Source organism: Malaclemys terrapin, chromosome 3, assembly GCF_027887155.1.
Source record: "Malaclemys terrapin pileata isolate rMalTer1 chromosome 3, rMalTer1.hap1, whole genome shotgun sequence".
NCBI lineage: Eukaryota > Metazoa > Chordata > Testudines > Emydidae > Malaclemys > Malaclemys terrapin.
In genome coordinates, this window is record NC_071507.1 from 153,367,107 (window position 1) to 153,391,463 (window position 24,357).

General features: G+C 42.4%; 1 protein-coding gene across 7 annotated transcripts in view; it reads right to left on the reverse strand.

Annotated features, from left to right (window-relative positions):
- The window catches only part of FAM135A (family with sequence similarity 135 member A), a 157,111-nt gene that overhangs the window by 61,261 nt on the left and 71,493 nt on the right, over positions 1-24,357 (reverse strand). For 6 of the 7 annotated variants that reach the window (XM_054022143.1, XM_054022148.1, XM_054022145.1 and 3 more), the window contains 5 exons: positions 22,868-22,994; positions 20,615-20,768; positions 17,294-17,371; positions 13,839-13,888; positions 10,326-10,481 (listed from right to left, as the gene is read on the reverse strand). In XM_054022143.1, coding sequence (XP_053878118.1) covers positions 10,326-10,481; positions 13,839-13,888; positions 17,294-17,371; positions 20,615-20,768; positions 22,868-22,994 — 565 coding nt within the window. The remainder of the gene's footprint in view (positions 1-10,325; positions 10,482-13,838; positions 13,889-17,293; positions 17,372-20,614; positions 20,769-22,867; positions 22,995-24,357) is intronic. The other variant, XM_054022146.1, reaches the window with a different exon arrangement.

Here is a 24,357-nt window from a genome sequence, read left to right on the forward strand (position 1 = left end):
TTTAAACCGAATTAGCTCATGATCACTGGAGCCCAAATTGTCCCCCACTAGCACTTCCTCAACGAGGTCCTCACTGCTTACCAGAATCAAATCTAAAGTGGCCTCCCCCCTCGTCGGTTCAGCTACCACTTGATGAAGGAATTGATCAGCAAGCACATCTAGGAACATCTGAGCCCTATTATTACTACTAGCGTTTGTGCCCCAATCTATATCCGGGAAGTTAAAGTCCCCCATAATTACACAGTTTCTATTAGTAATTACTTCTCTAAACACATTAAATAGTTCCTTATCCATATCCTGGGTCGATCCCGGCGGTCTATAGCACACTCCAAGCACTATCCCCGGAGAGGCTCTAGTAGTCCTATTACCCAGCGTGAGTATTGCCCAGACGGACTCTGTGTTATCTAATCCATCCACTATTATTTCTTTACAGCTTATTTCACTGTTGACATACAATGCCACCCCCCCACCTTTACCTTTGTTCCGGTCTTTCCTAAACAGCGTATACCCCTCCATACCTGTGTTCCAGTCGTGACCGTCATTCCACCACGTTTCTGTTATTCCTACGATATCCGGTTTCAGCTCTTGGACCAAGAGCTCCAATTCCTCCATTTTATTACCTAGGCTTCTCGCATTGGTGTATAAACACCCTAATGTATGTCGTTTAGCCTGTCTCTCATTAGTAGCACTATATGTTGCGGGCCTCCTTGCGCCCGTCCCCCCTGTCCTTCCTATGTCCAATCTCGTCTCCCCGGCTATGTCTCCTCTCATTTTACTCACCTTTTCCATACTGGAATCTGGCGTGGAGATTAACTGTGCATCTCCCAACCTTCTCCCCAAACTTCCTAGTTTAAAGCTCTTTTGATAAGATGAGCCAGCCTCCCTCCCAGAAGTCTATTTCCTTCCCTACTCAGGTGAAGCCCATCCCGCGAGAACAGGTGTCTGTCCCCAAAAGCCTCCCAGTGGCCATACATCCCAAAGCCCTCCTTATAGCACCACTCCCTTAGCCAAGTATTTATTCTCACAATCCTATCAGCCCTTTGCTGCCCTTCCCTCGGAACGGGCAGAATCCCACTAAAGATAATCTGAGCCTCTATCTCCTTGAGCGTCTTCCCCAGCCTGGCATAATCTCCCTTGATTCTCTCTAACGAGAACCTAGCCGTGTCATTCGTTCCTACATGAAGGATTATCAAGGGGTTCTTACCTGCTCCTTTTAGGATCCTTTTCAACCGCAGGTCCACATCGCGTATCTTTGCGCCCGGGAGACAGCACACCCTTCTGTTCTCCGGGTCCGCCCTGGTCACAGGCCTGTCCAATCTCCTCAGTAATGAGTCTCCAATTACATACACCTGCCTTCGCCTGGCAACAGTGCCATCTAGTAATCTAGTCTCTAATCCCTCTAGTCCTGACCTGAGCCTGTTCCTATCTTCCCTAATGCTCCCCCTTATGCCTTCCTGAATCCTCCCGGGGCCCAGAATTGGTGCTGTCTCCATCAACTCCTCCCCTCTCTCTCTCGGACTAGCCGCTCTTCTCTTCTTCCTCACTCTCCCACCTTCAGCCGCCACCTGCTGCCCCTCCACCTCGCTATCCAAACACTCGAACCTATTCCTGAGTTCTATTCCCCCCTCACTGGCCCTTCTTTTCCTTGGCCTGCTTCTGACAGTCACATGGTTCCACCTCCCATGCTCTCCCCCTTCCATTCCCCTATCACCCTCTTCTGCCTCTACCTGCGCCGCAGGGCGTTCTCCTTCAGCCCCTCCTTGCCTGTCCTCCATCAGCTGCTCAAACCCCCGCCTAAACTCCACCAGGGTATCTACCTGCATCTCTAGCCCCTTAATCTTTTCCTCCAGTAACACTATCAGGCGACACTTCATACACACATACCTGTGTTCCGGCTCCCCTGCTAGGACCATATACATACCACAGCTTCCACATGCAGCCATCTGCATTCTGTCTGCTGCTGCTGCGTGGCTCATGCCTGCTGGGCTCCCTGCCCACGGTGCCTGTGGACTCAGAGCACACACCACACCGTGCCCTCCTGCCTCCCCCCTTACCTCCCCCTGCAAACTCCCTCTCAAACTCCCCTGTTAGCCGCCCTGTTTGCTGCCTCCGGTGCCGCTGCTCGCAGCTGTGCCGCTGCCTGGCTGGGCGGCCGCTTTTATGGGCCCCCTAATCAGCCAAGCCCCGCCCCCTGCTCAGGCCTCGGCGTCCGTCCCAGCACCCAGCCCCTGCCGGCCCCTACAAACCAAAACAAACAAACACCCAGGAACACCCAGGAACACCCAGGACAGATGCAAATACAGGTACCTTCTCCTCCAATGAGCCAGGAAGGCAGTTGAGGAGGCTTGGGCCCTCGTGGAGTGGGTGGTGAGGCGTGGCGTCGGGGCACCGGCCAGGTCGTAGCAAACACGAATGCAGGACGTGATCCAAGAGGAGAGACGTTGCGAGGAGACCGGTAAGCCTTTCATCCGGTCGGCCACTGCAACGAAGAGTTGTGTCGTCTTCCTAAACGGCTTCGTACGCTCAATATAGAAAGCAAGGGCCCTGCGTACGTCCAAGGAGTCCATACGCTGGTCTTGACGGGTGGCGTGCAGCTTAGGATGGAAGACTGGGAGAAATATATCTTGGTTCACATGAAAAGCTGATACCACCTTGGGAAGAAAGGCAGGGTGGGGGCGAAGCTACACCTTGTCTTTATGGAAGACTGTGTACGGAGGCTCAGACATGAGCGCCCTGATTTCAGAAACACGCCTTGCTGAAGTGATGGCTACAAGGAAGGCTGTCTTCCAAGATAGGTAAAGGAGTGAGCAGGTAGCCAATGGCTCAAACGGGGGCCCTGTGAGCTTGGAGAGAACCAGGTTAAGATCCCACGCCGGAACGGGTTGACGTTGCTGTAGGTATAGCCGGTCTAAGCCCTTGAGGAATCTGACGACCACCGGGTTAGAGAAGACCGAGGAAGCGTGTTCTCCTGGGTGGAACGCCGATATAACGGCCAGGTGAACCCTGACCAAAGATATCGCTACGCCCTGCTGTTTTAGAGATAGGAGATATTCAAGTATAAGTGGAATTGACGCCTGCAAGGGGGGCGTGGCCCGCTGCTCGCACCAACAGGAGAAACGTTTCCACTTGGCTAAGTAAGTGGTCCGTGTAGAGGGCTTCCTACTTCCCAGCAGAATCTGTTGCACGGGATGTGAGCATCGTAGCTCTGTCCGATTCAGCCATGGAGCATCCACGCTGTAAGGTGGAGCGATTGCAGGTCGGGGTGACAGAGTCGGCCGTGGTCCTGAGAGATCAAGTCCGGGCACAAGGGAAGCGTGATCGGAGTTTGTACCGATAGCTCCAGAGCGTGGTGTACCAGTGCTGTCTTGGCCAAGCTGGAGCGACTAGAATCATACGTGCCTTGTCTCTACGTAGCTTGAGCAGTACCCTGTAGACCAGTGGAAATGGAGGGAAAGCATAGAACAGCTGGTCTTTCCACGGTAGCAGGAAAGCGTCCGACAGGGAGCCCGGAGATTGCCCTGGGAGGGAGCAGAACACGTGGCACTTCCTGTTGGCGCGTGAGGCGAACAGGTCGACCTGGGGAAATCCCCACCTCTGGAAGATGGAATGGATGATATCCGGGCAAATCGACCACTCATGCGTCTGGAAGGATCTGCTGAGACGGTCCGCTAGAGTGTTCTGGACTCCAGGGAGGAACGATGCCATGAGATGTATCGAGTGGGCAATGCAGAACTCCCACAGGCGAATGGCCTCTTGGCATAGGAGAGACGACCGGGCTCCTCCTTGCTTGTTGATGTAGAACATGGCCATGGTGTTGTCTGTGAGGACTGACACGCAACGGCCATGTAGGAGACCGAGAAATGCCTGACAGGCTAGGCGCACCGCCATCAGCTCTCGAACATTGATGTGCAGAGCTAGTTGGGATGCGGTCCACAGGCCCTGTGTATGGTGCTCCCCGAGGTGAGCACCCCAACCTAGAGATGAAGTGTCCATGAGGGAGGGTTGTAGGGTGTGAAATGGCACTCCTGCGCAAACTGCCTTGTGATCCAGCCACCAGGTGAGAGAGGTCAAGACCGAGTTCGGAACCGTGACCACCATGTTCAGGTTGTCCCGGTAAGGACGGTACACCGATGATACCCAGGCCTGAAGTGGGCGAAGCCGAAGTCTGGTGTGCCTGGTTACGTAAGTGCAAGCGGCCATGTGTCCCAACAGGCCGAGGCACGTCCTTATCATGGTGATCGGGAAGACCTGGAGTATGTGGATGATGTTTGTGATGGTGTGAAACCGAGTGTCTGGCAGAAGAGCTCGGGCGAGCCTGGAGTCTAAGACTGCCCCGATAAATTCTATTCTCAGGGTTGGCTCTAGAGTGGACTTTTCTTTGTTGAGTAAAATGCCTAACTCATGGAATGTTTGTAGTGTTATCTGGACGTGAGCTTGAACTTGCTCCCTGGTGTGGCCGCGCACCAGCCAGTCGTCTAGATACGGGAACACCTGTATCCTTTGTCAACGAAGGTATGCTGCCATGACAGCCATACATTTGGTGAACGCTCTCGGAGCTGCGGACAAGCCAAAGGGAAGGACGGCAAATTGGTAGTGCACATTGTTTACTACAAATTGAAGGAAGCGCCTATGAGAGGGGTAGATTGCTATATGAAAACATACGTCCTTCATGTTGAGGGCGGCGTACCAGTCTCCAGGATCCAGGGAAGGGATGATGGTCCCCAAGGAGATCATGCGGAACTTCAACTTTACTATGAATTTGTTGAGTTCGCGTAAATCTAAAATGGGTCGCAGACCCCCTTTTGCTTTGGGGATCAGGAAGTAGCGGGAGTAAAACCCCCTGCACCTTAACTCTGATGGAACCTCCTCTATGGCCCCCATAGAGAGGAGTCCAAAAACCTCCTGTGTAAGGAGATGCTCGTGAGAAGGGTCCCTGAAGTGGGACGGGGAGGGAGGGTAAGGGGGGGGGGGACGAAGAAAACTGGAGATCGTATCCCCTCTCCACCGTGCGAAGGACCCAACGGTCCGAGGTTATAAGGGACCAAGCACGGTGGAAACGGGAGAGGCGATCCCGAAATAAAGGGAATGGATTCTGGGTAGTGGCTAGCACGCCGTCCAAGAGGGCACCTTCAAAAATTTTGCCCAGGCCCTGAAGGTGGTCTAGGAACGCCTTGGTTCTGACCGGGTTGGGAGCCGGTCAACCTCCGTCTACCACCTCGCCCCCGCCTTCTGGGGAAGTCCTGTCTTGGACAAGGAGGAGAAGGGTAGAACCTTTGTGGCTGGGGCCTAAAGGGCCTGCGCTGGGGTCCTGGGACATGCATCCCCAGGGAGCGCATGATGGTTCTGGAGTCCTTGAGGCTCTGCAACGGAGAATCCATCTTGTCCAAGAACAACCCCTGGCCCTCGAACGGCAGATCTTGCAGGGTCTGCTGCAGTTCTGGCGGTAACCCCGATACCTGAAGCCAGGAAACACGTCTCATGGCTATCCCAGACGCTAGTGTCCTGGCGGCAGAGTCCGCTATGTCCAGGGAGGTCTGCAAGGAGGTCCTAGCCACCTTTTTACCTTCCTCCACTAGGGCCCCGAACTCCTCTCTCGAGTCCTGGGGGACCAACTCTTTAAATTTATCCATGGAATTCCATGAGTTGTAATTGTACCGACTCAAGAGCGCCTGTTGGTTTGCCGCTCTGAGCTGCAGACCCCCACCTGAGTAAACCTTACGTCCAAACAAATCGAAGCATTTGGCATCTTTCGATTTGGGCGCTGCCACCTGCTGACCATGACGCTCTCTTGTGTTCACTGAGGAGACCAGTGAACACGGTGGAGGGTGTGTATAGAGGTACTCATGGTCCTTAGAGGGGACAAAGTACTTCCTTTCTACACCTCTGGCAGTGGGAGGGATGGAGGCCGGGGTTTGCCATATGGCATTAGAGTTAGCCTGGATCATACGAATAATGGGCAACGCCACCCGGGATGGGGCATCAGCTGAGAGGATGCTCACCACCGGGTCCTCCACCATCTCCTCTGCCTGTAGGTCCACGTTCCGTGCCACTCTACGTAACAGGTCTTGGTGTGCACGGAGGTCTATTGGAGGTGGGCCAGAGGTTGTGCCCGCCACCGCCTCATCTGGGGAGGATGAGGAGGACGCCTCAGGGGGTAAACGATCCAGATGAGGGTCTGGCTCCAAGGGTCCCTGATGTGCAGGATCCCCTGCACCGGGGTCTGGGACCTGCATGGGTGTCGGCACGGGAGCCTCCATGCCCCCTGGGGGAGGACAGGCGATGGTGGCCTCAGGTACCCTGGGCTCAGAGTATGCCGAGCGAGAGGCCGCTGGTGGAGCCCCTTGAGCTTGGTGATATGTCCATGGGGTCCAGAAAGACCAATGTGCAGGGTCCTGTCTAGGGTCCTCTGCCCCCTCCTGCCAATGGCCCAAGTCGTCTGCAGCCTGACCCTGAGCAGGGTACGCTGATCGGGAAGCTCCTTCCGACGAGCGAGACGCCGATCTTGAGGGCCAGGGCGGTGCCGAGCGTGATTGCAGAGGCTCGTCCTGGAACGGTGCCAAGCGGTGCTGGTCCACAGGGAGCGGTCTCTGCGCGGTACCGGGGAGCGGTACCGGGATCGAGAACGGTGCCGATGCCCATGCCAGTACCGGGATCCAGATCTGGATCGCGAAGACGAAGACCGGCTGTAGACTCAGTGCCAGGAGCGGCCTCGCGAACGGGAGCAGCACTCATACCGGTGCCGGGAACTGCGTCTGGACTCCGACCGGTACTGATGCTCAGGTCAGTGGCGAGAAGTAGACCGGTGCCGGGAGGAAGATCTGGGCTGCGAGTACGACCGGCGCCAAGATGAAGATCAGTGCCTGGACTGCAAGCGACGTCGGGACCTGCTCCGAGACTGGGAGTGGTGCCGCGAGTCCACGCTCGGAGATGGAGGGCATATCAGGGCAGGCTTGCCCCTGGATTGCACCGTGCAAAGGGGATGCGGTGCCGCGGTCTGAGCTGGTGCCAGCTCCGTGAGGGCGATGAGGTATTTCGCCGTCCCAAATGTCTCCGGTATAGAGGGGAGACAGGGTTCAACCACAGGACGAGGCGGTGAGCCAGTCCGCACCGGACTCAATGGCCCTACATCCGGTGCTGGAGTCAACGGTGTTGACGATGCCTGCACCCTCTGGCGTTCCGAAGCCGGACGCGGCTCTACCACCAGTGCAGGGGGAGCCGGTGCCTGTTGGACGGCAGCGTCCTGGGTCTTGCGGGGTCTTTTATGTCCTGGAGACAGGGAACAGCGCCGAAGGGCTTGCGGCAGACGCGATGCCGACAGAGGACGGTGCTGTGGGGCCTTATCCGCGTCTCCTCGCGGTGCAGTACCGGAGGGTGCCGCTGGGGCGCTGCACACCGAGGCGCTCCTCCATGAGGAGCTGCTTAAGTCTAAAGTCCCGCTCCTTTTTGGTCCTGGGCCTGAAAGCCTTGCAGATCTTACACTTGTCTGTCTGATGAGATTCCCCTAGACACTTCAGACAAGAGTCGTGAGGGTCTCCCGTTGGCATAGGCTTAGCACAAGTCGCGCACGGCTTAAAGCCAGGAGCCTTGGGCATGAGCCTGGCTGCGCGCCGGGGGGGAAAGGGGGGATAAAAGCCCCCTTAACCCCCGCTAACTATTTATAACTACTCTACAAAACTATTAACAACAAACTACTAATCTATAAGTATATAACCAACAACTATCTACAAGAATGAACAAGTAAAGCTATAAAAAGCAACAGAGGGTCCTGTGGCACCTTTAAGACTAACAGAAGTATTGGGAGCATAAGCTTTCGTGGGTAAGAACCTCACTTCTTCAGATGCAAGAAGTGCATCTTACCCACGAAAGCTTATGCTCCCAATACTTCTGTTAGTCTTAAAGGTGCCACAGGACCCTCTGTTGCTTTTTACAGATTCAGACTAACACGGCTATCCCCTGATACAAGTAAAGCTAGGGAGAGTGGAGAACAGCTATGCCGCGCTCCACAGTTCCAACGACCGTCATGGGCGGTAAGAAGGAACTGAGGGGGCGCTGGGTCGGCTGGGGTATATATCCAGCGCCATGAAGGCACCACTCCACGGGGCTCCACAGCCGACCCACTGGGTGTTGCTAGGGTAGAAAATTATCCGACGATCGTGCACGCGGCACGCGCACACCTAATTGGAATCGATATGAGCAAGCACTCGAAGAAGAATCATAACTGTGGGGCCCAAAGAGAAAGGTTTTTGAGACAGCTGGGTTGTAGGCCAGCCAATGCTTTGTAGAGGACTAGAACTTTGAAATGGACTTTATGTTGGATAGGTAACTACTGTAATGTATAAAGCACTGGTATGATGTGGCATGATGGGCCAGTGCTGCTCAGCAGATCAGCTGCAAAGTGTTTTACCAGCTGCAGCTTCCAGGTGACTTTTTGTTTATCCCAGATATAGTGCATTACAATAATTTAGCATGAATATGACAAAGTCATGGATTACCGTAGTTAGGTGTCATTCAATAAGGTCTGACACCGTTTCCTGATCAGCTATAAACAGAAGAGGTTTCTAGCTACTCATACTATCTCAGAGTCTACACTCCAATTTTGCACATAACCTTGATAAAAGGGATGTAAAATACTAAACAATTAAACCGTTAACCCCCAGCCCGGCCGTCTGGAGCAGCCCCAGCTGTGCTGGCCCTCCAACCCCATCCCCAGCTGTCCTTGCAGGAGCAGCCCTGCAGCCCATGCTGGCCGGCTGGAGCAGCCCCTTTCCCTTTAATCAGTTAACCTATTAAACAACATAATTGTAATAATTTAAATGGTTAACTTTTTTAATGGATATTTACCTCCCTACTTGATAATTGAAGAGAGGAGGGAGAAAATACCTTCAATTTGAGATTCCGGTCATAGTTTTTGCTTATTCTTGAAAATATTTTACTCTTAACCAGCATCACCTCTGTTTTGCCTAAAATAAGCCCATTTTATAAAAATATATAATATATAAAATAAAATAATTTCATGTTCCAGGTTGTTTCTGATTTGTCTCTTCTCTTCTAAGATTCCCCATAATAGGTTTTTCTCTTCAAGAAGTTATGAATGATATCATTAATTAAGTTGCACATTTTGATTCATGACTGGCAAGGAATGCCTACATGTAACAGCAAGTACAATGGGTAGACCAGCTAGGTAGGACTCCTAAAGAAAAATGTATTATTCTGCACAAATGCTACCTCTCCAGAGCCTGAAATTTATCTTCTAAGCTGGATTTCTTATTCAGAAATGTAATTAATTGCTGCTTTGTAGTAAACATATGTGTCTTTTAATTACCATATATACTCGTTCATAAGCCAAATTTTTTTTAGTAAAAAAGGAAAGCACCAGAGAAGGGGGTCGGCTTATGAACGGGTATAGAGAGGGAGAGTTGAGACACAGGCCCTCCCCCCAACAGAGGGAGCCAGGAGAGGCAGCACAGCCAGAAGGGAAGAGGCGAGCACAGAGTCTCTCCTCTTCTGGCCACGCTGCTCCCCCCAGCCTCTGAAGCAGCTGCAGCTCCGGGGCTGGCAGGCTGCAGCCGTGCCGCTCGGCCCTGCTCCCCAGAGCAGGCTGTGGCCACGCCACTGGAGCATGCTGAGGCCGTGCCACCTGGCCCAGAGACATCCTTCCCTGGCCCTCCCCAGATAAGGTGGGAAGGGATGGTGGGATGGGGAGAGTGTGGGGGTCCCGGGCTAGGGGTGGGGTCATGTGGAGGATGGTCACAGGGGTTTACTCCCCTGACTCTCAGCTTCTCCCCACCAAAAGATTTCCCCACCAGTTGCTGTCCCAGCCTGTCAGCGTAAGCAGCTGGCGCACCGGGACACTTTGTTTACACCGTGCCTGCAGACGCTCGAGGTAAACAAACCATCTCAGCCCACCAGCGGCTTATCCTGATGGCCTGGGAGCCAAAGTTTGCTGACCCCTGAATTATAGGGTCAGCTTATGAATGGGTTATAAAAATTTTCTATTTTTACTTATCCACCGGGGTGTGTGTGTGTGTGTGTGTGTGTGTGAGAATAGGCTTATAAACGAACCGGCTTAAGATCAAGTATATACGGTACTTTTTAAAATCACATTTCACCAATTAGCATCAATAATTTAATCCACAATTATAAATGTAGTACAAAAGATACACTCAAAGTTCTACTCTTCTGATTTTCACAAACATAGCAGAAAAAAGTAGAATTTGTAATCTCATTGAAAACCTACCACTTTACAGAATAAAAAGGTCATCAATAAAGTTTTAAAAGATAGAATTTGTTCTATGTAATGCTCAACTGTCAGATTCAATACTTACCCTCAATGTGTGATGTTCTTGTGCTAGTAATGCTGTGACTTCCTCCTGCAAGGTAATGATCTCTAGAAATTGCCCCCACAGAGCCATCAGAAGAGAGCAAAGCTGTGCAAGATTCATGTTTATAAGTTCTGCCAGTTCATCAGGATTTTCCATTTTCTGAAGTCAGGAAAAAATATTCTTACTAAATCTATAAATGCTTGTTTATAGATGATGCCTTCACATGTACACAAAACCAATGAAATAAACTCAGTTTCATATGGTAAAGTATTTACCCTTGCAACAATTCTACAAAAAAAGAACTCTTAAATTATAGCTTTTTTGTCCAAACATCAAAAACAATTCACTTAATTTAAAGTTACATTACTAACAGAACACTTTTTGTGCGGTTCCAGATGTTACCCTGGAAAGTCTTTTAGAATCAGGTCACATAGTCTTAAATTACAATAAGAACTTGACTCGTGTCAACTGTAATTTTAAAATGAAGGCCAGGTTGTAACCACTGTACTTGGTAGTGTTCTAAACTACAGTGTGAAGTACAAAAACTAGGAATCAGGAATTAGAAACATGACACACTAACAAAAATTGTGTCACAGCCAATGATGGGTGTTGCAGGGATAAAACTGAGATACTGATGTTATCTTACAACTAGTTTAAAACAAGAGTCATCTCCTCTCCAGAACTGACCCCACTGATTAGGACCGTGTGGTACTTGTATTTTTAAGTCAGTTTGCTTCCTCAGGGCCCACTCTCACGAGGTGTTAATAACCTCATAGAACCACAAAAGAAAGATACATAGGAAATGAGACTTTCCTTCTTCATAGTTTACTGCATCCCTAGGACATTCTCTTGTAGCATGGTTCTATTAGAGTTAAATGTAATTTGAGTGCTAGGGATGGTGTCTTGGTTAGTATTCCCCACAATAAGGGATCTTAATAGTCCACTACTATGTATATTTTAACACTAATCTAAACTGATCTCAAAAATACAGCACCATACATTAAAATTGCTATTGGACCAGCTGCATGTTCTTGAAGCCCTACTATAAACATATGAATGGCAGGAGAAGTGGTAAAAGAAGGTAATTGAAGTGAGAAATGATCAAGGTATTGAGGCAAAGGTTTTAGCAGCTGAGTCAGTAAAGAAAGAGCAGATTTTGGTCATGTTACAGAGAAAGAAGAATCAGGAATTACATGTAGTGTGATAATGCACAAGTCCTTCCTTCTTCAGTTCCTTCCCACTATTTGTTGCTCTCATTTGACATTTTGTCTGAACTTTAGGCTGCATGCACTTCAGAGCACAGCCCAGGCTGAAGGAGGGGGAGGGGAAGGGTAAAGGCAGCTTCCATCTATATTTGTGCCTCCAAGATTCTGTTTTGGGGGCTAATACTGACCATAGTGTAAATTAGAGAAGTCTAATGGGTTGCTCTAATTTTACCTGGCTGGTTATGGGTAGTTTTGCAGAATTGGGCAGAACTGCCGGACCAGAGTGTGCTCCAATCACCTCCTTTCTTGCTGCCAGCCCTGCTATATTCTGACACTGTGAGGTAGGCAATTTAGGGCTGCATCTACTGGTCCTATACGCTGCCCTTCCCCAGGAAACTCTTTCTGACCTCTGTAAACCACTGTAGCAGCATAGAAATCATAGCAAGGAAGGCTTAAAAGGGACATTAAGGAGTCAACAAGTTTAGCCCGAGCTGAAGCAGGACCAAGTAAATTTAGATCATCTCTGACAGGTGTTTGTCTAACCTATTCTTAAAAACTTCCAATGACAGGGATTCCACAACCTCCCTTGGAAGCATATTCCAGAACTAAACTACCCTTCTAGTTAGAAAGCTTTTCCTAATATCTTACCTAAATCTCCCTTGCTGCAGATTAAGCCCATTATTTCTTGTCATATATTTAGCAGACATGGAGAACAATTTATCACAGTCATCTTTATAACAACCCTTAACATATTTGAAAACTTATCAGGTCCTCTCTCAGTCTTCTTTCCTCAAGACTAAATATGCACAGGGGTTTTTTTAAAACCTTTCCTCAGAGTTGTTTTGTTCTGAACTCTTTATCATTTTGGTGCTTTCCTCTGGACACTCTCCAATTTTGCCCGGAACTGGATACAATACTCCATCTGAAACTGCAGCAGTGCCAAGTAGAACTGGATACGTACCTTCCATGTCTTACATAAAACACTCCTTTTAATACACCCCAGAATGATGTCACATTGTTGACTCGTATTTAATTTGTGATATACTATAACTGCCCCAATCCTTTTCAGCAGTACTGCCACCTAGCCAATTATTTCCCATTTTGTAGTTGTGCGTTTGATTTTTCCTTTCTAAATGTAGTGCTTTGAGATATCTTAGACATATTTGGAGACACAAGACTGGAGAGAAAAGACAAAGGACAGAGATTTGGTAATCATTAAGGTGAGGATGAGAGAAGAGATGGAGAACAGAGACAGAATCTCTAAGTGATACTAATGGATAAGAGAACAGGAGAAAGGAAATGATGAGACACCTCTGAAGAAGATTACATGGTGATCACAGCGACGACGCAGGGGAAACCAGAAGAATGCAGAGGTGAGGAAGCTGACAGAGGATCTAAGGAAGAGAGGTGTGATCAGCTATGCCCAAAGAAGGAAAGAGATAAAGAAGACTACATAAATTTAAGAAGCTTTCAGTATGTGAAGCAACGTTGGCCTGTGAAACACTTCCTAGTGGTCCACAGAGAGCTGGCTAGTCACGTGGTGCTGACTTTCCTTGTTTCCAGCTTTCACATCATATTAAATACAGGAAAATATTTATTTTTAGCAAATGTTTCTTTTCAACCTAAGCTATACTGCTGTATGCAACTGCCTCAGTAATATTATGCTATTGAGAATGAAGGGGAAAGTGGACTGCATATTCCTGAACAACAGGGGAGATGGACCACACTAAGAAAATATTTGTGAACTCCTGCTTTAAGCTTTAGGAAAGGAAATCCAAAGGCATACTTGAAATTGTGTGTGTATTAGCAAAATAAGGAAAGTTGAGTGAATGAAAGTAGTGAGGGAGACTGGGGCAGTTGTGGGATAGTAGAAGGAAAACATCAGAACCTGGAGAGGAGGTAAAGTAGAAAAAGAGAAGGCTGTTGAAAGAAAATCTTGTTTTTTTTAAATTTTCTCAGATTCTAGTCAGAGAAGGATTAGAAAGAGAAGAAGACATCTTAGAAGAGAGTAGAATGGAAAGAAGAGTTGGTAGAGTTTGGCAGTGAAGAGTCCATCTGGAGGAGAAAAATTATCAAAATTAAGATTGAGTCAGTAATCTTTTGCATTTCAAACACCACTAGTAACCATATCTCTCAACCTGTCACAATCCATAAGTGGGATACAGCATCTCTTGGAATAAGCAACAAACAACACAGAAAATAAATTACCAAAATCAATAATTTTTGTCTGCAGCAATCTATGAAATACTGATAGAAAATACTTTGCTTTTAACTTATTTTACATTTATTATGAATAAAAGACAAAAAGTACCTTTACTTCTTCACACAGTTCTGTAAGGCGAGCTTCTACATCTATGTTCTCTGGAAAGATTAGGATGCATATGCATGAAATTATATTTTACCAAATTCACACCCATATTTTCCAACTTGTAGAACAAATCAACTTCCCTCATAAAGCAATTTAATAAAAAAGACTCAAAGAAAACTTGATGTCATTTAAAGTAGTACCATTAATTTGAAATCTAGTACATTTCAAAATCTGAGCTACAACGTTTCAACTAATTATTAAGGCCCGGAGTCTTTATGTTATTGTTTCATTTTATTTTATAATTACATTTGCCTGTTTTTAAAAAAATCTCTCCTGTAGCTGTTTGAAAGACTTATAAAAACAATGGGAAATGAGTAACTGACAATACTGAGGGAACAGGGACACATGGTATGCTGACAAATACACAAAGAAAACCTATTGATAAAGAGAGAAAAAAATTTCCTTTGATCTTAGTAACCTTAGATATTACCTATTACAACTTAAGGTAAAACATTTTCATACAGAAGTGTGATTTTTTTAATTGATGATATCCCTTTAAAGTAAAACAGCATAATAGAATGGAATTGACATTTGTATCTTAGTGATTTGAAGTTCATGATTTAAATCAAGACTACGGTCATGATGATGCAATCAGATCAGTGTGGCTGGACCCCTGCACAGCCTCACTCACTTCAATAGGACTCATTTTCATGGATTGGATTGCAGGATCAGGGCCTAAGGGTTGATTATATGATGTACATTCCTTCTTTCAGGTAACACACAGGCCTCAATCCCCTTCTAAATGTGAAAAACTAAGCACATAAGTAGTCCTGTTGAAGTTGGTGGGATTGCTTGCATGACTAATACTCACACGTGTAAGTGTTTTCTGGAGCTGTTTCACAGTTATAAACAGTTATTTTCTGAACTTTATAAATTGTTCATTTTTCTCAACTAAAGAAAACTTCTGGACTAAAATGCTTTCATATCAATAGACAATTTTTGAATAATTAAAACTTTAATTTATTCTTTTAAGAAGTCTGTGTAGACACTGTTTTGTATGTACATAAGCATTTGTATTGTTGTACATCTAATGTACATATAATTTGTATATGTATTTATATACTTGATAGTGTAAAAATAAACATTTCGCATAAAATTTTCTAAAGCATCTAAATGACTTAAGAGCCTAAGTCTAATTAGAAAAGGGGCTTACGCACTTTTAAAATATTTATTCTTTAAAACTATTCTTTTAAATATCTGCCAACTGACGTTATCAGAAATACTGCAGCTCTGAAATAAATAACAATTAGAACTATTTTCTCTATACATTTGGAATGGCAGCATTTTTTCTTTTGAAAGAGTTATGCTCTAAACAGTAGAATCTGATCATGTGCAGGGCTGAGAATGGGACACAACCTATTTAAATAAAAAAGAGGGTAGCAACTGAATGCCAAGAACACTTACAAAACAACTGCATATTTCTCACCTACTCAAAAAGAATCTATTTTTAAAGAATTCTCTCAGATGAAATACCTTGTCAAATAAGTTGGCCAGGCTACCAAAGTTACCACTTTTGTTACCTTGATTCAAATTATTCAGGGAATACATATTTGTTCAAAAAGAACTACTCTTCATCATTTCAAGTTGTCAATATTGTGAAATCACACATGACAGCAGCTTGAAATTAGATCACAAAATGTGGATGACTTATTTATAAACATTCTACTTTTTGGACATTCTTATGTGCCATCTTTACTCACACTGTTTAATAAGAATAAATTTAGTGGTGAAATTAACAGGACTGTTTGCAGAGTAAGGTCCAGTTCTTACAAAGATTTATGCATGAGCCTCACATCATAAACTCTCAGTAATCTCACTGATTTATATTGCCAGGAGATAATTTATTTCTTCAATTGTCCTTGATTTTCATGATATTGTAGGTATTTCAAAAAATGGAATACCAGATAACTACCCTAGACTAATCTGTATACAGACACTAATTTAGGGAACATTCTGCCATCTTACTTCAGGCTGCATGAATAAGGATGGCAGAATATACCGCAAAATTAATTTTTGTGTTCAATTTGTATGGTTAATTCCATTTTTGAAACATTGCAATATCATAAAAATGAAGGACAGTGAGGAAATATATGAGTTAACACAAAACCTCCTGTTATAAAAATTTTAGGATATACTTAATATTTACAGAATGACAAACATTTACTTAATTTATATTAATGAATTTCTTACAATGTTTTGGGTAAAAATGTATTTAAAATACCTATTTTCAAAAAAGCTTGAAAGTAACACCAAATGACCTAATCTACATAACTAAAAGCCTATTTCGTTTTGAGAAACCAAGCTTTCAATTTGTAGTAATGCAAGTTGTCAGAAACTAGTAAAAAACAGCAATTAAAAACAATTACATACACTCGTATAATCTAAATGGCTGATAAAGATAATTATCCCATTCTCACAACAACTTAAATGAAAATTTGTCATCTGAGATACATTTTCAGTTGTGTGTGGGACCATGCAAATTCAGTTACTTGTGAAAAAAATTATTTGGCTTATTCAACCATCATCATGCTCAAGGTTTATCATGCATGTCAACTGCAACCCAAAATTGATTTTACACCCCAATTATAAAACTTTGAGGAACAAGCTGAAAGATGAAATTGAAACTGTAATACTATAATTAGCTGAATACAACTAACCTTCAATCATATCACCTTATAAAGTAAAATATTCTGTAACGGTAATGTTCATCCAGCAATGATTTGATAGGATTTCGCTGGATCGTTGGTTAAAAAAAAACAGTAAAAAATTCCAGACAAAACACAGTCATACTTGGTCTACACTAGGCCTACTAGAACTCTCTGCACTGCCATGTAAGAGACCTGTGACTGATTTGTGGACCAGTTTCTCTCTCCCCACATCTGAGCTGGAGTGTGCTACAATATCATCCTCCCCTGGCCACTTATGGAACAGTGCTGACAATCTCCAAAAAGAGAACAGCTGCAATTTAAGCCTTGAGAACAAGTTGGTTTAGAAATAAGAGAAAACAAGTCGGGAGGGCTCCAGCAGAGACATGGAAGATTCCCCAGGAAGAAAATACATTCATCTTTAGAAATTTAAAGTTGTACCAATTAATGAAGCTAAATGAAATTCTTGTTTTCTCCAGTTATTTGATTTCAAATCAGCTGAAGCCATTTAACTAATCAATCACTTCTATTTTATTAAACAGAAAGAAACTAAACTGCATATCAATAGTGGTAGCTCATTCCACTGATATACAGTGCTAGATTTAGTCCAGCCACTGTTTTCACTGGAGTTCCACACACTTGCATCAGGGTTCAATTGATTAGTTTTTTTGCTCTTCCTTAAACCTGAAACAAAAATACTCTGCACTAATAATAAAAATCTAAGGGATTATATCACCTGCTTTAAAAACATACCTAGACAGGCGTCTCTCTGGGTTCGTGGATATTTTCTTCTGAGAAGGCGTTCATAAAGGACCTGCATGCTGGCCTTGGCTAGTTATAAGGATTGCACACAGATGACTAGTTACTACACTCTTTTTTTTTTTTTTTTTTTTTTCAATCTGTGCTTATTTGCCTTAAAGTTAGTAAGAAAGTTTATTGCTAGCCTAGAAATTAGTGCAATTAGAATAGAACATTAAAGCATATAATTTTAGTAAAGTTTCTAGATTAGGTGTTACTCATGATGTACATTAACGCTGTTTTTGAAATTTTCTAATGCCTGTTTTGTTTTTTAAAAACGAATATTGATCAAATGCTAACAATTAAGTTTATTTATAAAGTCCAACAGTATTTTTCGTATGCTGTTGCAAATTCAATTTGTTTAAAAAAATACAGATCAACATTTTGAAATGAATAAAAATGTACATCATAGAATTAAGGGAACAAAAGAAACAAAATTAAAGCAAGATAAAGACATTTTATTTAAAACAAAGAATAACAATACTTTTTATGAGATCTAAAAAGGATTTGGGATTTTTCCCCCCAAAAGTCTATTTGAATCTCGGATATAAAATATACTTTACCATGTAAAAACTCAAAATAAACAGTAATAACAAATGACAAAAATAAAACGTGTATTATAGAATGTGAAAATCTAGTGTGAAAGGTTTTTTTTAGTTTTTACAGAAGTGCAGTTGTCTCTGATTATTGCTAGTTTTTAAAGAAAACAGTCCTTGTTCTTAGCTATCAGTAATGGTTATTTTCCAGAAGCAAAAAGTGAATAATGTTAGCAATGTTAGTATCTGTATAAACAGCTTTAGTCACTATTGTCATATAGTCCAGATATAGGTATATACAATATAACAGAACTAACAGAAAAAAAATTCACAGACAAGAAAAAAGAAAAGATATTACATACTAAACTGTAAAGATTGAGAAAAAATTAAAATATAGAAAATATCATCAATAAATGTATAGTATATATAGAAGACAAGTCTATTTTCAAAGCACTAAATATATTATTTTTGATTATTTCTGTTCAAACTTGTAGAATCTCAAAGTAAATTAAGATTCTGAAAGTAAGTATGAGCCTAACCCACGTAACACTATGGGAAGCTTTCCACTGACTTCAATGGGCCTTGGATGATACTCTACGGTTGTATTATTCAAATCCCGGTTTCTATTTTATTATATAGAAATTTTGTGTTAGGGAACTGAAGGAAAAGCTGTGATTCATTCAGGAGTTGAATCTGGAGTTTCAATTAAGTAATTTTGGTATTCTAAGCATAACTTTACATAAAGAGTAAAACCAATAGATACTATTTGGCACATAAGGCGTTTCCTTACTAAAAGCTGAGTCATTCACATAAAAAGGGTGCACCCCGCCACAGGAGGATTAAAGTAATTGGCACACAATATACTATGCACTGTGACTATAAGCACTGCTCCTGTTCTTGTTGATAGAAAGCCTAGTTTCTAGTGTAAATGGTACTTTAATGAACATAAATTTTTATGCAGGAAAAAAAAGACTATATCAAATAGATTACAGTAGAACCTCAGAGTTATGAACACCATGGGAATGGAGGTAGTTCATAACTCTGAAATGGTCGTAACTCCGAACAAAACGTTATGGTTGTGCTTTCTAAAGTTTACAACTGAATATTGACTTAATACAGGTTTGAAACTTTACTATGCAGAAGAAAAATGCCTCTTTCCTTTTTTTTTTTGGGGGGGGGGGTAGTTTACATTTAACACAGTACTGTACTGTGTTTGCTTTTTTTTCTTCTTCTTTTGTCTCTGCTGCTGCCTGATTGTGTACTTCCAGTTCCAAATGAAGTGTGTGGTTGACTGGTCAATTCATAACTCTGGTGTTGTAACTCTGAGGTTATACTGTATTTATGGGGTATTCCTCATATAATAAATTCTTTTCTTTCATTTTTTTTGCCAACACTTTTCATGTCTCAAAGTCCTGCATGGTAAATGCCTACTGATTACTCATCCTATAATGTTAACAGACAAAGCTAATTAACAGTAGACGAAATGGTAACCCCTATCAAATAACATGGATTCCAAAATGTCCTCCCCCCCCCATTTTTTTTTAAAGCCAAAAAGTTTTGATGTTCAACACAAACATGCTTGATGTAAACTCTAGTGGTCTTTAAGAATGCCAATGTATTATCCCTTTACACCTATGCCATCTTTTTGGTTCTACAACTCAAAACAGACATTATCTTAGTACTAATCTTGCATGTTAGAGTATGTCTACACTTAAAATGCTACAGCATAGACATTGCCTACACCAATGGGAGGGGATCTCCCATTGGCACAGGTAATCTTCCTCCCTGAGAGGGACCTAGCTCTGTCTACACTGAGGGTTAGGTCTGTATAGCTATGTCTCTCAGGGGCATGGATTTTTCACACTCCTGAGAGTCAAAGATATACTAAAGTAAATTCCTATTGTAGAACAGACCTATTATTAGAACTATATTTTTAAGCAGTATTTCCTTAGCTCCATTTGCAAAAGGTGGCTGATTCAAACTCTAGTCAGTCTCTTTAAAATTAATAAAATTTATCGAGTCCCCTTGCATGCTTTCTCATCGTAGAAATATGTTCTCTAACTGTTCAATTTTAATCATGACGAGAAAGTGGCTACTCTCAAAACTAAGCATAATCTTACTGACTGTTCAGTTACATAGATTTAGTCCATAGTGTAATCTGTTTTTCCGAAGTCTCAGACAATTAATATTATGTCAATTTAAGAGCATCCAGCCTTTAAAAAACAAAAAATTGACTTAGAAATAATTTCTTCTTGAGGCCTTATTTTCAAGTTTTCCTCATGATGTTCTTTTCAAATCAAAACTTACAGCATTTAGAATTTTTTTTTAGAATCAAACTTTAAACTTACTTATATACAACAATCATGATTCCTTACAGCATGCACATAGGCATAATACAGTATTTAGACTAGGGTGGGGATTTGCTTCAAATATTTTTAGTACTAATGTAATGATTTGAAAAAGCTTCAAGAAAATAATTTAATATAATGTAAAGCCAGTTTTTAAATCTTATTAACTTGATGGTAGTGTTTTTTGTTATATTTCTGATCATTACTATAAGACTCATTTCAATTCCAGTAGTAAAATAGCAGGTGCACAACAGGTACAAGATGTAAGATGAATTATATTTCAGTCTAGAAGAAGGGAGAGAAAACAGGCTTTTCTAAGGAGCACAGCAAGAAGACAGAAAATATCTTTGTGATAGAAAATAAAGTGATTTATTTTCTTGTGTTCAGCATACCCAGTTCTATTCGGTGAGAGGAGGGGAGCTCCTTTGCTACCATGATGAAATAGCTGTGTAACCCTTTAAATGCAAGCAGCAAACTGGCACAAAGTGTATAGTGGAGATTGTAGGCATGATTCAGGAAGGACTCCGTAATCACAAAACTGCAACCCTAAAAAAGGATTAGTATACATATTAATTACATACTATAAAATTGCACTAGCAGAATAACTAAAAAGATTTTCTATAGATCATTCTCCACCCCAAACTCATCTGAAACTGAAACTCATCCATGGGCCTGCAATTTCCACTGGAGTGCAATCTCACAAAAAAGATAAAACACACTAAATTAGAACCCTGGGTTTAGCAGGCCAATGCTCAAACCACTGAGCTATCCCGGGCGGTCAAGCAATTAAAAAAATTAACCACGATTAATTGTACTGCTAAACAATAATAGAATACCATTTATATAAAAATGTTTGGATGTTTTCCACGTTTTCATATATATTGATTTCAATTACAACATGGAACACAAAATGTACAGTGCTCACTTTATATTTATTTTTATTATAAATATTTGCACTGTAAAAAACAAAAGAAATAGTATTTTTCAATTTACTTACTATAAGTACTGTAGTGCAATCTTTTTATCATGAAAGTTGAACTTACAAATGCAGAATTATCTACAAAAAACAACTGCATTCAAAAATAAAACAATGTAAAACTTTAGAGCTTACAAGTCCACTCAGTCCTACTTCTTGTTCAGCCAATTGCTCAGACAAACAAGTTTGTTTACATTTGCAGGAGATAATGCTGCCCACTTCTTGTTTACAATGTCACCTGAAAGTGGGAACCGAAGTTTGAATGGCACTGTTGTAGCCGGCATTGCAAGATATTTACCTGCCTGATTTGCTAAAGATTCATATGTCCCTTCATGCTTCAACCACCATTCCAGAGCACATGCGTCCATGCTGATGGTGGGTTCTGCTTGATAAGATCCAAAGCAGTGCAGGCCAACGTATGTTCATTTTCATCATCTGAGTCAGATGCCACCAGCAGAAGGTTGCTTTTCTTTTTTGGTGGTTCAGGTTCTTTAGTTTTCACATCTCAGTGTTGTTCTTTTAAGACTTCTGAAAGCATGTTCCACACCCCGTCCCAATCAGATTTTGGAAGGCACTACAGATTCTTAAACCTTGGGTCGAGTGCTGTAGCTATCTTTAGAAATCTCACATTTGTACCTTGTGTTTTGTCAAATGTGCAGTGAAAGTGTACTTAAAATGAACAACATGTAGGGTCATCATCCGAGACTGCTATAACATGAAATATATGGCAAAAAGCAGGTAAAACACTGAGCAGGAGACATACAATTCTCCACCAAGGAGTTCAGTCACAAACGTAATTAACGCTTTATTCTTTTAACGAGCATCATCAGTGTGGAAGCATGGCCTCTGGAATGGTGGCCGAAGCATGAAGGGGCATACGAATGTTTAGCATATCTGGCACGTAAACACCTTGTAATGCCAGCTACAAAAGTGCCATAAGAATGTGTGTTCTCACCTTCAGATGATATTGTAAACAAGAAGCGGGCAGCATTATCTCCTGTAAATGTAAATAAACTTGTTTCTCTAAGTGACTGGCAGAACAAGTAGTAGGACTGAGTGGACTTGTAGGCTCTAAAGTTTTACACTGTTTTGTTTTTGAGTGCAGTTATGTAACCAAAAAAAAAAATCTACATTTATAAGTTGCGCTTTCATGATAAAAAGATGCACTATGGTACTTGTATGAAGTGAATAGAAAAATACTATTTATTTTATCATTTTTACAATGCAAATATTTGTAATAAAAATAATATAAAGTGAGTACTGTACACTTTGTATTCTGTGTTGTAATTTAAATCAATATATTTGAAAATGTAGAAAAACCCAAAATATTTAATAAATTTCAATTGGTATACTATTGTTTAACAGTGCAATTAAAACTGCAAATAATCACAATTAATCTTTTAAATCGTGATTAATTTTTTTGAGTTAATTGCGTGAGTTAACTGTGATTAATCAACAGCCCTACACTAAATATTTTAAGTTTTCTATAAAAGGGAACTTGAAACATATATCTCAGCCTTTTGGTAAAATTCTTCCCTTTATGGCATGTCACTAGGCATAGTAAAGTGCCTTTAATTACGTTTGCCCTTTATTACCATTCAAAAAGAATTATTACCCAATAAAGATCAGAAATATTATAAATAAAATAGTCAATCAATAATATTCTTACATCTGCTGATAATTGTTTTGTATAGTTATTGCCGAAGACCACACTTTCAAGAGTAGGAATCACAGTGTCCCTGTTCTGTGCTGGTGTGTTCCTGTTTAACCAAGTATTCTTCATGGGGCGGGGAAAGCTGCCAGAACCATTTAAAAACAGAGAAAAATATCCACTTGATTATAAACACAAAGTGAATTGAACACATGTAATAAGGAGTGTATGCCACAATTATTTATCATAGTAGCAGAAATTCTTAACACAAATCATTTGTGTTCTTAATGAAAGTCAGAGGGAATCAAGATGTTCAGGTAATTACTGGTTTTGAGTACGTTCTTACAACAACTGCAAAGCTTGTTTGTTGAAAATTTCTTGAAAAGTATTTAAAAAGGACACCTTGGGTAATTAGATTTTTAAAAGTATTTAAAAATATTTCTGGGTGAACTGGTAACATTCTGCTCCAATGATGACTATAGCAACATGAAAATTTCTACTTCATTTTAGTGTCTTTTCACATTATACTGAGATGAGATATAAAGTTAAATTGCTCCATTCACTCACCACTGTAAGAGCCAAAACTGGGAGGAAAAATTTGTACACACAGAACACCAGCAAATTCAAAATTTTTGCCAGTATTGTATAAAGGTGCCATGGAAGGATATTACCCTGATTCTCTGAAAACATCAGACATACAAATAAGAACAGTTTTTGCTAGCAAATATGAAATTTGTGCACCATAACTAAGGGGATACTGCAGCTTAAATAATAAATTCACCTTCCTGTAATATCGTTTTGAGGACTGACATTTACACGTGTACACTGTGCATTGGAACTCATGAGGAAGAGTTCAGGGAAAGAGAAGGAGCTGGCATGGAGTATTTGAAGATTTGGGGGGAGGAAAGCAAAGAAACATAATTTAAAGAAAAATCTGTGTTTAAGAAACAAAATCAGTAGTATTAGTGTGATGCTGTTTGTTTTTCCACCCACCACACTTGTTTTTGACGTGTTCTGTAAACAAAAAAAATTTTGATTCTCCCCCGCCTCCCCCCTCCCAACCCCATATGAGGAACAGTTTAAGAGAACTTGGGGAAGGTGTTTGAAGACAGAATCTATTGACTCCTGCACATTTAGGAGACTAGGCAAAGGATGACCAATAAAAAGGCAGGGCAGAAGTTAATGCCACTGTGGCAGTGACAAGAACCTCAAAGAAAAAGGTCAGGGACAAGGTCAAGGCAGCAATGACAGCAACCGCAAGTGCACTAATAGCAGCTGCTGCAGGCACCTCCTTGTCTATTGGCCATTAACCACATTCAGCAGCTAATCCTTTTGGCTTCTGCGTTTGAACCAAATAGTCTTCTTCCAGTAAATCACTACGAGTAGATGAGCCACCACTTTCTCTGACTAGTCTGCAGCATAAACTGCTGTATTGCAAGAGAAAGTATAAAAGTCACCTACTAAGGTCAAAGACATTGACGTAATATATCTACTTAGAGAACTGCATA